General features: G+C 44.9%; 1 protein-coding gene across 6 annotated transcripts in view; it reads right to left on the bottom strand.

The window, feature by feature from the left end:
• CAMTA1 (calmodulin binding transcription activator 1) overlaps window positions 1-12818 on the bottom strand; it is a 249536-nt gene that overhangs the window by 161754 nt on the left and 74964 nt on the right. For all 6 annotated transcript variants that reach the window (XM_054517128.1, XM_036396502.2, XM_036396506.2 and 3 more), the window contains one exon: window positions 4129-4264. In XM_054517128.1, the coding sequence (XP_054373103.1) occupies window positions 4129-4264 (136 nt within the window). The remainder of the gene's footprint in view (window positions 1-4128; window positions 4265-12818) is intronic.

Genomic DNA, 12818 nt, shown 5'->3' with positions numbered 1-12818 from the left:
AGTGAACAATGTGATCCTAATTAGTTTGCAAACTACACAGCTCACCTCTGAGGGTGAGCAAAGCCCATGTAAATTAAAGTGAATTGCAGAGAATTGGCTCAGGCTGCCCAAGGAATCCCTCTCCAGATTAGGGCTGCTCCAAAGTGCCACCTCCACCTCCCACCCTCCCATGACAACCGAGCAGATTTCACTCACGATAGCAGGGAATAGAGAGATGTAAAACCACTTTGCAGCTCAGTATTCCATGGTGGGCTATTTTGCACAATGCAGAGGAGCCCATTTGGTCTTTTACCAAAAGCAAAAGTCTGGTCCTTCACAGGTGCCCCAGGCTGCAGAGGCCACTGATGCTGTCCCCACTCTGGTGACCCAGGGTGAGCACAGGGACGTTGCCAAAACCCAAATGCTACAAAACCTGTGTGAAGTTTTGATGGTGATGTCCCAGGGTTTATGCAGTAATTGAATAATCTAAAATTTTCATTCCTGTCCTCGTGGACTAATCTGCAATAGTGTTATGGGACTGCTATGATATTAATTAAATACAAGTCCTGCATACAAAATTGATACTTCGCATCTCCATCTCCACAAGGGAGTTTCTCTCTTAATAAGACTGAAATCAAGTTTTACTTTTTTGTTTGGGTTTTTTTTTCTTTATAAGGAATTCATAAAGATTACCATATTGTACCAAGGTAACAAACACCCAATCTGCAAGAAATTTCAAATACAGAATCTCTGGTGCTTGGAGTGGGACCAGGGGCACAGCTCTGCCCCAGCCTTGGAACAGCCCCTCTCCAAAACCACTTCTCAGGCACTGGGGTTTGGAGAGACTAAAATATCCTCCACACAGGATAAAGAGCAGCTTGATCAGTGTCAACCTTCCAAAACACAGATGACAAGAGGGAAATTCACTATAAAAACATGACCTCGTTTTAATTTTGGCAGCAATTTACTACGAATTCACGTGAAGGCACAGTTACACTCTCCTGGAAAAGTTCACACACAAGAAAAGGCAGAAATGCATCCTCTGAGCCAGGAGCCTGCAAAGCAGAGCAGCACCATCCAGAGTCATGGCAAAGCTATTCAAACACTCCCCTTACTATTATTTATTAGTTAATATTTTTAATTATGTGAATTGATTAGGAACGCATCACCAGGGATCCTAATTAATTAGAATTTTAAAAAGGATCACAGACCAGAGATTCCACAAAGAATTGCACAAAGAGGTGTATTAAGGGAAAGGCCAAATTAACTTCTCCTTTCTGGTTTATCCAGCCTTTTCTGACAGGACTGTGATCAGATTAACCAAGTAATACCCAAACCCCTCCTGTACAGCAATGCTAACCAAGGCAACAGCTTGAGGATTTCAGGCCATTTTCATTTAACATCCACTTGGTTAAGTAGTTTATTCCTCCTAATCCACATTTATTTAAATGAGTCAAAGTAGTTTATTCCTTATTTATGTTCTAAATTTGCTTTAGCTGTCTCACCCATGCTCACCAAATCCTTCTACAGGGTTCTGATAGACATCAGCATCCCTCAGGATGCAGACTTTTTGTTTCAAAAATGTATTTTTCTATTTACCCAAGACTTGGAAAGACAAAGGCGCCATCACACTGACAACACTCAGGAAGGAATTAATTATTAAATCTTCTAATACAAATCCCTGTTCAGAACTGGCTGGTCAGTAGCTTCACAGGCCAGCATGTTCCTCTGCCCTGCCTCCGAGCTGCCATTTCCAGAGCAATGTTTGGATGCTATTGATGCTCTTGGCTGTCGGCTCTGCAAGTACTTTTCCATCAGTGCAACAATGATCCCTATTTATCTTCTGGCTGCAAGAGTTGCTGAGATGATCTGGCAGTGCCACAAGGCAGACAGTTATTTCATGCCCTGTTAAACCCTAATGCGGCTAACTACGGTATCACTCCAAATTTGAAAAAAGCCTTTTTTTGTTATTTTAAATCTGCTGCCTACGTGTCCAAGTTGAGAACATTGCTTCCTTTTAAAATGGTATCAGCAACCTAAAGCCAAAATGCTCTCTGTGAAGCAGCAAGGTGTACTGATTGAGTAATTAATTAATAAGGTTAAAACTACATCATTCTGCCCAAGAAACACCTGGAAGTCAAAAGAACAGACAATTTCTGCATCGCTCAGAACAGAGACTGGCAGTGACCACGCAGGTGCTGCCTGAGGATGAGAGGGTCCAAGTACCTTCTTGAAGATAGAAAATCAGGTACTAAAGGGCTCTCAAGCTGGAGAAGGATGTAGGAATGAATGGCTAAACCCTGGTACATCCAAATCACAAAGCAAATAGTTGAACACTTATTTTCCTGAGTGGTGAATGTGATCAGCCACAAGGAGGATCCCTGAAAGCTGTGCTTCCTCCAGCTCCAGATGTGCCCATATTTGCTACTTTCCAGGAGACACACTTCAGTAAAATAGAAATTAATGGGTTCAGTGCAGGGTTCTTTGAGCTAAACACAATCACCACCACATCCATGCAGTTGGGCACTAAGGGGCTGGATAGCTCTAGCTTTGGAATAACCCCAAGAAAGTCCCATTTATTTTCTCGTGTGCTCATGTGGCAGGCAAAGGTCATCAACAATCTCTTGCTACAGGTAAAGGGACAGCACAGGGTCTGGTGTTCTGAACTGTGAAAGTTTACAGAAGTTAATTAAATCACACTCTGCAAACCCAAAACAAAAACAAGGCACCATTTCTGTGATGACGACTTTTTTTTTTTTTGTGTGCTTGTCATAATAAAACATTGTTATTGGATGTAAAAATTATGGAACAAAGTTATGCCTCTCTGGTGTAATATAATGCAATCCATTTAATACTATTTTAAACCCCAAAACCTCATTAGAGCAGACAGAATGTAAGAATGACAAATGGGCTAGGAGGAAGCTGGAGCACGAGATGAATTCTGGGCACTCGTCCCCTTCCCGTTGCTGGCACTGACTTTGGGGATGCTGGGGGAGTTTCAGCCACCAGCTCCACGTGGGGAGAGCAGGGTGCCCCTCACCCCAACAGGAGGGAGGTTCATGCCTTGCAAAGCATCAGCCAGACAGGCCTGGAGACACAGGAGAAGCTCTGCCTGTCATGGACACCCCCATTACCCCAGCCAGGCTCACAGGCTGTCAGCTGTAAAATCAACCCAGCCTACACAAACACACACCCGGCAGCCTCACGCTCCTTGGCCAAAATGACACAGCTGAACACTGCAATTACACATTTTAACAGCCTTGGACCACTCTGGCCCCAAGTTTGGTATCCAGTGTTGGGAATATAGCCCTGCTGTCTTAGGAATGAGATGGGCACAGCTCTGTGGGTAGGCTTCTGCTACCAGAACAAGTAATTGCTATTTAATAAATATAAAACGTGCACAAATGCACTTGTTATCCACACCTGTGCAAACCTTTAACATCAGAAGTGACCAGAGTGATCAGAACAGCTCTCTCCTCATGCAGATTGAGGTTAAGAAAGAAAAGTGGTGTCAAACAATGACATATTTTAGAACAAATGAGCTTATTCAGTAATAATGCCTCAGGTGCAATCACTTGCATGAATGTGTCTGAGTGGCTGAACACCATCAGCAGAGCAAAGGTTCTCTCAAAACACACATGGATTCTGGGTCAAATTCAACAGAAATTCTTCCCCTGCATACTGCAAGACCAACACTCCATCAGCACACAGAAATTACAGCAATTGCTACCAAAACTTAGCTGAGATTTGTGAGAATCAAATTGGACCCATTCCAGCTGCCATGGTTACAGAGTGCTGTGCAGCCCACCCTGAGGTGTCGGGCTGCCCTTGGGCAGTGCCTGTTACAAAAAGCACAGAGTTTACCAGAGTGGAGACACTCTACAGTCACACAGCCCAGCCAGCAGCCACACAGGCAGGTGGTGAAGCTGTACTCACAGTTTGCTCAAAGGAGTAATAAAGAACAAGTATATTTGCTGGGGGTGGGGCGAGTTGGGGTTTAACCTCAGCCAGCAACTACGACCCAGGCCAGGGGTAACAGATGGAATCCAGCAAATAGGAGTCATTTTCTGAAGGTGTGGACAGCCTTTGTTGGTTTGAGGTATCTTAGGGAGCCATCACAGCCCACAGCCACCCCCACCAAGCTCCTACCTCCACTCCTTGCACCTTCAGTTTCATGTGATCCTCTCTGGTGGTCTTCCCGTCTTTCCTTTTTTTCCAGCAATATCCATCTTTCCTGTATTTCACTTTCTTTCTGTTGTACAGGATCATAGAACCATTCTGTGGTCTAAAAGCAAGAAATAGGTTTGGGTTACATAAAGCAACAAAACCAGACTGAAAGTGCCTATGGAACAATGTCCCACAGACCAGCAAAAGGCTCCACAGAAAGCAACAGTCAGGATTTGGTGTCAAATGAAATAAATGCTCCCCTTTTGCTGCTGTTACCTGGCTGAAGTGATATCTGCAATCTGCAAACTCTTCTGTGAGGATCTCTTACCTAATGCAGGAAGTGCCAGTGACAGGTTAAAGAAAGGAAAGAAAGGAATTCTGATAAAATAGCCAACATTTGCACAGGATGTATTTTGACTGCTACATGCTGAAAATCAGAAGAAAGAAAATTTAGGGGAAAAAAAGGATTGTTGTTATTTAATTACAATTTCTCTCTCTTGCTAACACATCAGCAGAATGAGATTCCAGCCACCTCTAAGGCTGCACCAGGACATGGATGTTGGCTTAAAATGGCAATAAACAAGCAAAACAGAAGGGGAGGATAAAAGCACGAGCTTACACATTGGTTTCACTGCTCTGCTTAGATCAGTGCTAGACAGGGAGTAACCTGCTCCCTTCTGAGCACCTTCTCAACTTCAAAGACACAGGAAAACTTCTTCCACTTAAAAACTACGATGGCAATTTGAAATGTCCTTAAAGGCATGGTGATGCCCAGCAGACAGGAGCCACTGTCGTTTGGGTGTAGAGAGATTTTGCTATTTGTAAGCCAGATCACAACTGAGGCAAGTCTGTTGTAACACCAAGAAATAACAAATACCCTCCAAGCTGGGAGGCAGTGAGCACTTTTTCCAAATACACACAAATATTTATTGCTTGTGGCCAGAAAGCCAAGCCCCATCCTCCCAAACTACACCTCCTCCTATCCCCCAGGTCCCAGCAGCCTGGACACAAGGGCTTGGGGAGGCTGCTCCTCCTCATCACCCTGAAAATAAACACTGGGGTGTCAGCACAGCCACAGTAACTGTTTGACAGCACTGGAGATAGTGCATTAATTCAGTGGAGGTATTCTGTATCTCATTTCAGTGTTTATTCTATAAACCCCCAGTCACTGCACGTGGCAGCTTAAACCCTTCTCACAACACCAGAGATCCCCCAGGCACCTTCGGGCTGTGTCCGTGGTTCACGAGTCACCCAGGGCAGGCAATGAAAAGCCAGAGAGAGCTGAGCTCCTGCCTGGTGCCCCTGCCCTCACACACATGGTTTTCCACAAAACAGAGGAGTTGGAGGCTTTTGATGCCAGGGAAATCCTGCTTCCCTCACCCCCAGCGCCACGCGGGCACAGGTAGGGCAGAGCTGAGCTCTGCAGCCTCGCTGCTGCTCTGCAGGGCTGGAACAGGGTTTGTTGGTTGATTTCTGCAATGAAAAAGGAACACAGTGAGAGGGCACTGGCAAAGCAGTTAACGAGATTTATAGAAAATAGAGCCCAATGAAACAAAATCTCTTAAGGATCTCTGGAGCGGTTTTCGATTTTGATAAGAGTGTATCGAGCTGCTTTAAGGCTCACAGAAAGCAGCTGGTTTTTAAAGATAACTTCATGAGATGAGACACAATTTTAACCTGATCTACACTGCTGCTGCATTTCATCCACTGTAAGGAAGAAAAGAGGAAAGCTCTGCCCTGCTCATGCATCCCTCAGCATTCAGACATAGCCCAGAGCGGCCAACTGATCATGTGGGAAGACACAGCAGGCGAAGCCTGCCGGGGATTCCCAGGGCATGTGACAGATGTGACTCCAGCCCAAATCTCTGGGGGTTTTGCCACTCAGACTGAATTTGGGGATTTCCTTTTTCCCTTTGCAGATGAGAGGGACAAAGTCACAAGCCTGAGCGCAGGGTGCAATTCTTGATCGGCTCTGGATTTCCTCTCCTTACAAGCCTGTGGCATTTAAAAGCTGCCTAATCTCTATTTTGGTTTCTTGCCTGTGGCCTGAGGGAAGGTGAGGGAAGGACAGGAAGAGTAATTGCAAAGCAGAAAGCCTTTTGTCTCAAGTATTGATGAGATCTGGAATGTTTTCCTCCCTCTCACCCTGCTATCTACTGCCAAGGCTCCCACAAATTGCCACAACAGCCTAAAAGCTACTTTTGCCCAAATTATTCCTGCTACAGCCAGGAAGAAGATCCTAAATTCTATTTTCCTATTTATTTTTAACATGAACAATCATCCCCTGTAGCCAGTGGGTCTGAGCTCGTTGCTTGGGGAGACCCAGGGCTCCTGACAGAGCTCAGGAGTAATCCAGGCAAGTGGATAAATCAGAGTTTCCCTCAGTAAAACAAAGAAAGGGAGGAAAAGAGGAAATGGGATTTCCAGGGACAATTTTCCAGAGAAGGTCATTTTGGATTTGACACCCAACTCAGCTGTGCATACTCACCTCTGGCTCTAAGCCCTGCTCTGAGTGGGTTTTGTTTCTTTTGGATTAAGTTCCTCACCTGGGTCATAGGAATCTAAACCTACTTCTTGTTAACAGGAACCAGGATGCAAAGAGGGAATAAACAGAAAGTTAAGATTAGGATATTTTGGTCAACTGATGCTTCATCTGTCACTCCATTAGTGCTCCAATTTAGGTCTCTCTGGCCTGAAGGACAGAGACTTCCCCTTAATCACATTACTGCAATATTAAAAATGCTTTTCAGTTTAACCAGTTCCCTCTAAATTGTCACATCGAGATGTGGTAAATGTCAGACATATCAGTTAATGAAAACTACGTTTTACTGCCTCAGGAGCTGGGGGTGCCAAAAGGGAATTGCAAATACTGCAAATCCAAGAGTCTCTTTTTCAAGATAACAGAGCAAAATCAGCCAGAACCATTCCTTGAGAAGGTCCATGGCTCTAAGAGTTATTTTTTATTGTATCATCTGCATTTATTCCAGTTCCAATCCAAGGAGGATATTTAAAGGACAAATATGGATGTTTAATACCATAAGGCAGAGGTACCACACAACAGACCCTCCCTGTACCTCACCAGTGCACGAGCAGAAGCTGCCCCCAGTGCCTGGGTGACAAACCCTCCCCACCCCTGCCACCCACCACACTGAGAGATGGCTCCTGCACACAGCCTGGATGGTGCCATTTTTCACCTGCATGATAATTTTCTCTGGCTGTGAAGTTATCACAGAGCCAGGGGACAACAGGAGGGAACTATCTTCCATCTTCTGCATCTATGCATGATAATAATGAGAAATTAACTTCTGCTTTCCCAAAGGAGCAACCTACTGATGCAGAAAGTGGCTGGGAAAAGCTGGAGTCCTGGAGGAAGACATGAAAAGAGACAGCCTTTCAAGAAAATACTGCACAGAATCCTTGTCCTCCTTTCCTTAGGAATGCAAAGAAGACCAAGCCCTTGAACTTGTCTTCATCCAGGCCAGCGTGGGAATGGGGAGAGGTGCCAAGAGTGAGTGTGACAAGGTCCCTCCCACTCAGCCAATGCCCTGCCATGCAGCAGAGCAGGCAGAGCTCTGGGGCTAGCAAACACTGCAGGTGATCAACTCCAAGTAATCATCTATTTCCTTCTTCTCTGCACTGTCCTCACACTGCAGCAGTGATGGACAGGGACTGTCAGTCAGGATTCACATCATGCTCTCAGGAACACCTCATCTATTATTTCTTGTTTCTGCCCAAGAAAAATATCTGATGACTGAAGTTATTTCTCCCTTGAGGAATACTGCTCTTGAAGTCTTCATTTACCTTGACATTTCCCCCCACTGCACCTGTGGCTTATCAGAAGATTAAAGCCCAAATGGAAAACTGAAAGAGGAATCTCAAGCAGTTGCAGCCCTTGACATCTCACCTGCCCTTGGCCATGCAGATACCTGGACACTCACTGCTGGTTTAGGGGGATGTGAGCCTCCAGGCTCAGTAAGGATGGAGGCACCCAAGGCCAAGGCAGAGCCATGACCCCTGTCCCACCAGCCCAGGGATGCATCTGGAGGATGCTCTAACAGGTAGATCTCTTCCATACTGACAAAAAGCTTTAAAATTATATTTAAAATTATATTATATTTACATGGGCAAATGTTTTCAAGACTGTAAGGATTCTGTCCACCACAGCTGTAACACTGGCAGATCACACACAAATTTTTTGACAAACACTTTTTTCCTCCCTCCTAAATAAGTGCTTGGCTTTGACCCTCAGGCAATGATTCACACTTGCCCTGAAAGAAAAGAAACCCCAGCATGTGCCCAGCCTGCACCGGTGGGACCAAAAACCAAAGAAAAGCCCTTCAAAAACTTCATGTCGATGTTCAGACTTCACCATAACTGCTGGAAAGCCATGGCATCTCATGGGGAGAGGCTGCTGCCATTACAACCTCCACTATACACACTGCAAGTTGGGATTATTGGCACAGCAACTGAAGGAATCACAGATTATATGTTTGAAATTTTTCTGATCTTTGATCTCTATAGGGATGAAATAAAGACTTCAGATAAGTCTTCTTATCCATGTAGTAGGAGGTATAAATCACAAGGAAACGTAAATAGACTGCAAGTTTTTTGTATCTAGAATTAAATGTCATTTCCATTTAAGATGTAAGTGAATTTTCTTCATATCTACAATATTTAAGAAGTTGAAGTCGAAAGTCACAGACGTAGCAATTTTATCCAGAGCTGCAGTTAAGGCAATGGCTAATCCCATCAAGGGGGCATTAATTGGTGTCTAGATGCTCCTTCTCATAGCAGCAGTAGGCCATAAAACTTAATCCTTACCTCCTCTTTCCAGCATGTAGCCTCTGTGTTCATCAATAAAAGTAATGTGATTCATTAAGTATGGGAGTAATTACCTGTGGCTCCAACAAACAGGACTGAACAAGCCATGCCAGTGCCAAGTTGGCTTTTGTGCCCTCGCTCAGAACTGCCAGGGGCTGCCAAGGAAAGCCCTTCTGCAGATCAGGATAAATGCTGATGGCTGCAACACAAGCTGCAAACCACTACACAGCTGCTGGGCATCTCCTTGGTGTGGGTGGGATAGCCAGTAACAAGTCCTACCCCAAAAGCAGCTCCTTGGGGCAATTTAAGGAGTGATCAGGATGCTGGTGCCACAAAACCACATTGTGAAGATATTCTGTTTGCATGGTGCATTGGTACAGAAGTGAATCCCTAGAACATCTGGGGCTCTGGTGACAGAGGCAGGACCTGATCATCCTCCCAGCAGTGATGTCCCTGCAGCACAGTGCAGGCAGGTACAGAATCCCTAGAACATCTGGGGCTCTGGTGACAGAGGCAGGACCCGATCATCCTCCCAGCAGTGATGTCCCTGCAGCACAGTGCAGGCAGGTACAGAATCCCTAGAACATCTGGGGCTCTGGTGACAGAGGCAGGACCCAATCATCCTCCCAGCAGTGATGTCCCTGCAGCACAGTGCAGGCAGGTACAGAATCCCTAGAACATCTGGGGCTCTGGTGACAGAGGCAGGACCCAATCATCCTCCCAGCAGTGATGTCCCTGCAGCACAGTGCAGGCAGGTGCCAAGCACAGCACCTTCAGCTGAGAGTGGTGGGGAGGCAGAGCCTTGCCCATGTCCCCGTGGGTGTCCCTGTCAGGCTGCAGAGGCCAAGAGCAACAGGGCAGCTCCAGGCACCTCAGTACAGCAACAACTCCAACCAGCACCACTTCTTCTGTGCTAAGACCTGTACTCACTAATGGGTCAGAAATTTATGTCTTTGCTCTGTGTCCTAGCTCTTGAAACAACTAGAAAACAGGTAACAGTGCTGCCAGCACTAATAAAAGTGACAGAACTGATCTGATTCTCAGTAGCCACTTACTCTGCTGCCATTTAAGTGTATTGCAGCTGGCCCCTAAGTGTGAACTCCACAAAAGACTCACACAGCACCTCTGCCTATCATAGCTACTCAGCCTGATGAATTCCATCATTATAATTTTCCTTTTAGAGACAATTAAAAAAAAACCAAAACAGGTTACAAATTAAGTAGATATGTTATTTACCCAACCAGGTGGGTGAGCTCTGCTCTCCCAGTGACATAGCAGGTCTGAACTCAGTTCAGCACCCTAGGACCTCCCTATGCAGGAAAATACTCCTGGAAACAGCATTGTCCCAAAGCTGCATATTTAGTTCAAGCAGTTAACAACAGTTTTCCCCACCTTTTACTCAGCAACATGATAATTCACATGTTGATCACTCTGAACTCTGTAACAGACTTGAAAAAGAAATTAGAAACAATCTTTATGAACTCCTCAGCACACCAAGCAATTGAAGCCTCCCCAGTAACGATGTAGGACCAAAGACAGAATATTAAAATTGTCATTAAGTGGAATGCACATGAAATGCTAAAAAGTCTTTCTGCAAATTATTTCTTGATATAATGTCATGCTGTAGAACTAAATCTTAGTACAAGGTATGAAAAAAGCCAGTTAAATCAACTTTGTTCATTTAAATATAATTTTAAAAGAAGTGGCATTCATCTCTTTATTGCTCAAGGATTTTTATCAATTTCTTTAGCCCTCATTTATTTCTCTTCCCTACTCCCATGGGGCTACCATTTGACTTATTGGGAATTAATTCTTACAATTCATGAATGCTTTAAACTATTTTCAGATTAATCACCACCATCTCCACTGGTGCACCAAGGAGAGCCCCATTCCCTTCTCTGTGCTCACACAGACCAAAGGGCTCCAGCCCCTGGGCTACCAGCAGCCATTCTGCCTTATCAATTGCTCTCTCCATGGACACAGATTGTTACAGTGAGGACCAGGGGCTCCAATTAACTTTTAAAAGACTTATTTGGAGATGGGCTCCTCCTGCGGGTGGTACTTCAGTTCTAAATCTGCTCACTTCCCAGTGCAGCAGCAACATATGTGTGTGCAAACACTGCATTCTTATGGAGAAGGCAGAAAATGGAAGAAAAATTCTATTTATTTAGTTAACTTACTTCCTGTTCAATTTTCCCGCTTGTAACAACACCAGCTCCAGGCTAACAAGGTTTCCACAACTGTGTCTAAGTGGGACTGTACCTTGGTTTTGTCCAAAACACCAAATACCAGGGAAATTTGCCATGATGCACGTGAACCATGTCCTTGGACTCTGGCAGGTGTCACCCCCAGCACTGAGGCTGGTGGGAGCCATGTGGGCTTTGCTGGTAATTGGGAAAAATCTCACTGGGGATGGGAGGAGAGCAGAGGTCTGAGGAAGAAAAAGGGTTCTCCCTCTGCTAGCAGCATGCTTGAGACACTATAAAAATCTGTAAATATTTGAAAATTGAATAATAATAAATAATTATAAATTCAAATTGAGAACCACTCCAAGTTGTAAATGCCGTTCAACAGCTGATGAACTTCTAACGCTGTAAGCAGAGAAACAGCAAAGACTGGAGGAACTGGTGATGCTGGTGTGGGAGGGAGCAACTCCCCAGCTGTGGTCCAGTAACACATCTGTCCCCCATCAGCACAGCCAGGCCCAGCAGAAGATGGGCAGAGCACTATGGACAGCACTGGAGAGGGGACACAGTGCTGCTCAACAGCCAGCACCAGCTCACTCTGTCCAGGCAAAAGCATCATTTGCAATATTGCAATTCAATTAAAAATGCTGATTTGCCTTGGACTCCATCGATTGCTGGGACTCCATTGATTCCTGATTAATAGCAACTATGTACATAAATCTGGATTAACTTGCAAACCAGAGATGCTCAAACTGTCCCAGAAGCTGGGCAGGTTGGGATGCCTGTCCCACAGCCAGGACCATCAGCTCTTTGCAGGGCTGAAGCTTAGGACTGAACCAGCTGTTGAGGTCAGCTTTAAGATGGGGCAACACAAACAAGCCCAGCCCTGTCCAGGCAAAGTGAGCACTCCCAGGGAAGGAGGGCAGAGCTCACTGTGCATCCTCCAAATGGGTTCACTGACCAAGCCTGAGCTCTCTTCAACAGGCACTGCTGGAATGCCCTGCAGCAGCCTGTTCTCAGCCCTTCCTCTCTTTCAAATGAACCTCACAAATATAATCTGTTTATTTATATCAATTTAGTCCCATCAATTAATGATGACAAGGCAATTAACTAGAATGCCAGACAGTAAAAAATAACCACATAATGCCTTCTTTAGAGGAAATCTATTATGTAATTCTAATCGGTCTTCATTAACACAAAGTATTCCAGTAAAAGGTAGTAATCTAGTTATAGTCTGTGAAATATGAAGATCCACAAAGTAATTTTTCAGAATTAAGGGTATTTTTAAGTCAATAAGAAGAAAACCTGTCTGCTTTTTTTCTGCAAAAAACTTTTTTGCAAAAAACTACACAACTCCATAACATAAGGTGCTGGTGCTGAGCAGGCTGTGCAGTATCACCAAAGAGGAACTAAATTCCATTCATCACCTCCCTTCCCCACAGTGTTTGGGGTCTGGATCAAGCTGAGAGCATGGCTGCACCCATTTCTTCCATCCCCCATCCAGCACTCACTGCACAGGTGCTGGCACCAGAGAAAGGAGTCTCAAACCATCAATTGTAGTGGTTTTCAAACAGCCTGACAAGCAGGTATTGTGCTGATTAGTGTTCAAATCAGTGTTCACTGATCTGTTCAGGTGATACCCCACTCGCCCTAGCCATGAGCTCT

The sequence above is a fragment of the Molothrus ater genome, chromosome 23, assembly GCF_012460135.2.
Source record: "Molothrus ater isolate BHLD 08-10-18 breed brown headed cowbird chromosome 23, BPBGC_Mater_1.1, whole genome shotgun sequence".
Lineage (NCBI taxonomy): Eukaryota > Metazoa > Chordata > Aves > Passeriformes > Icteridae > Molothrus > Molothrus ater.
Note: the sequence above shows the minus strand (reverse complement) of the source record. Positions and strands in the feature narration are given on the sequence as shown.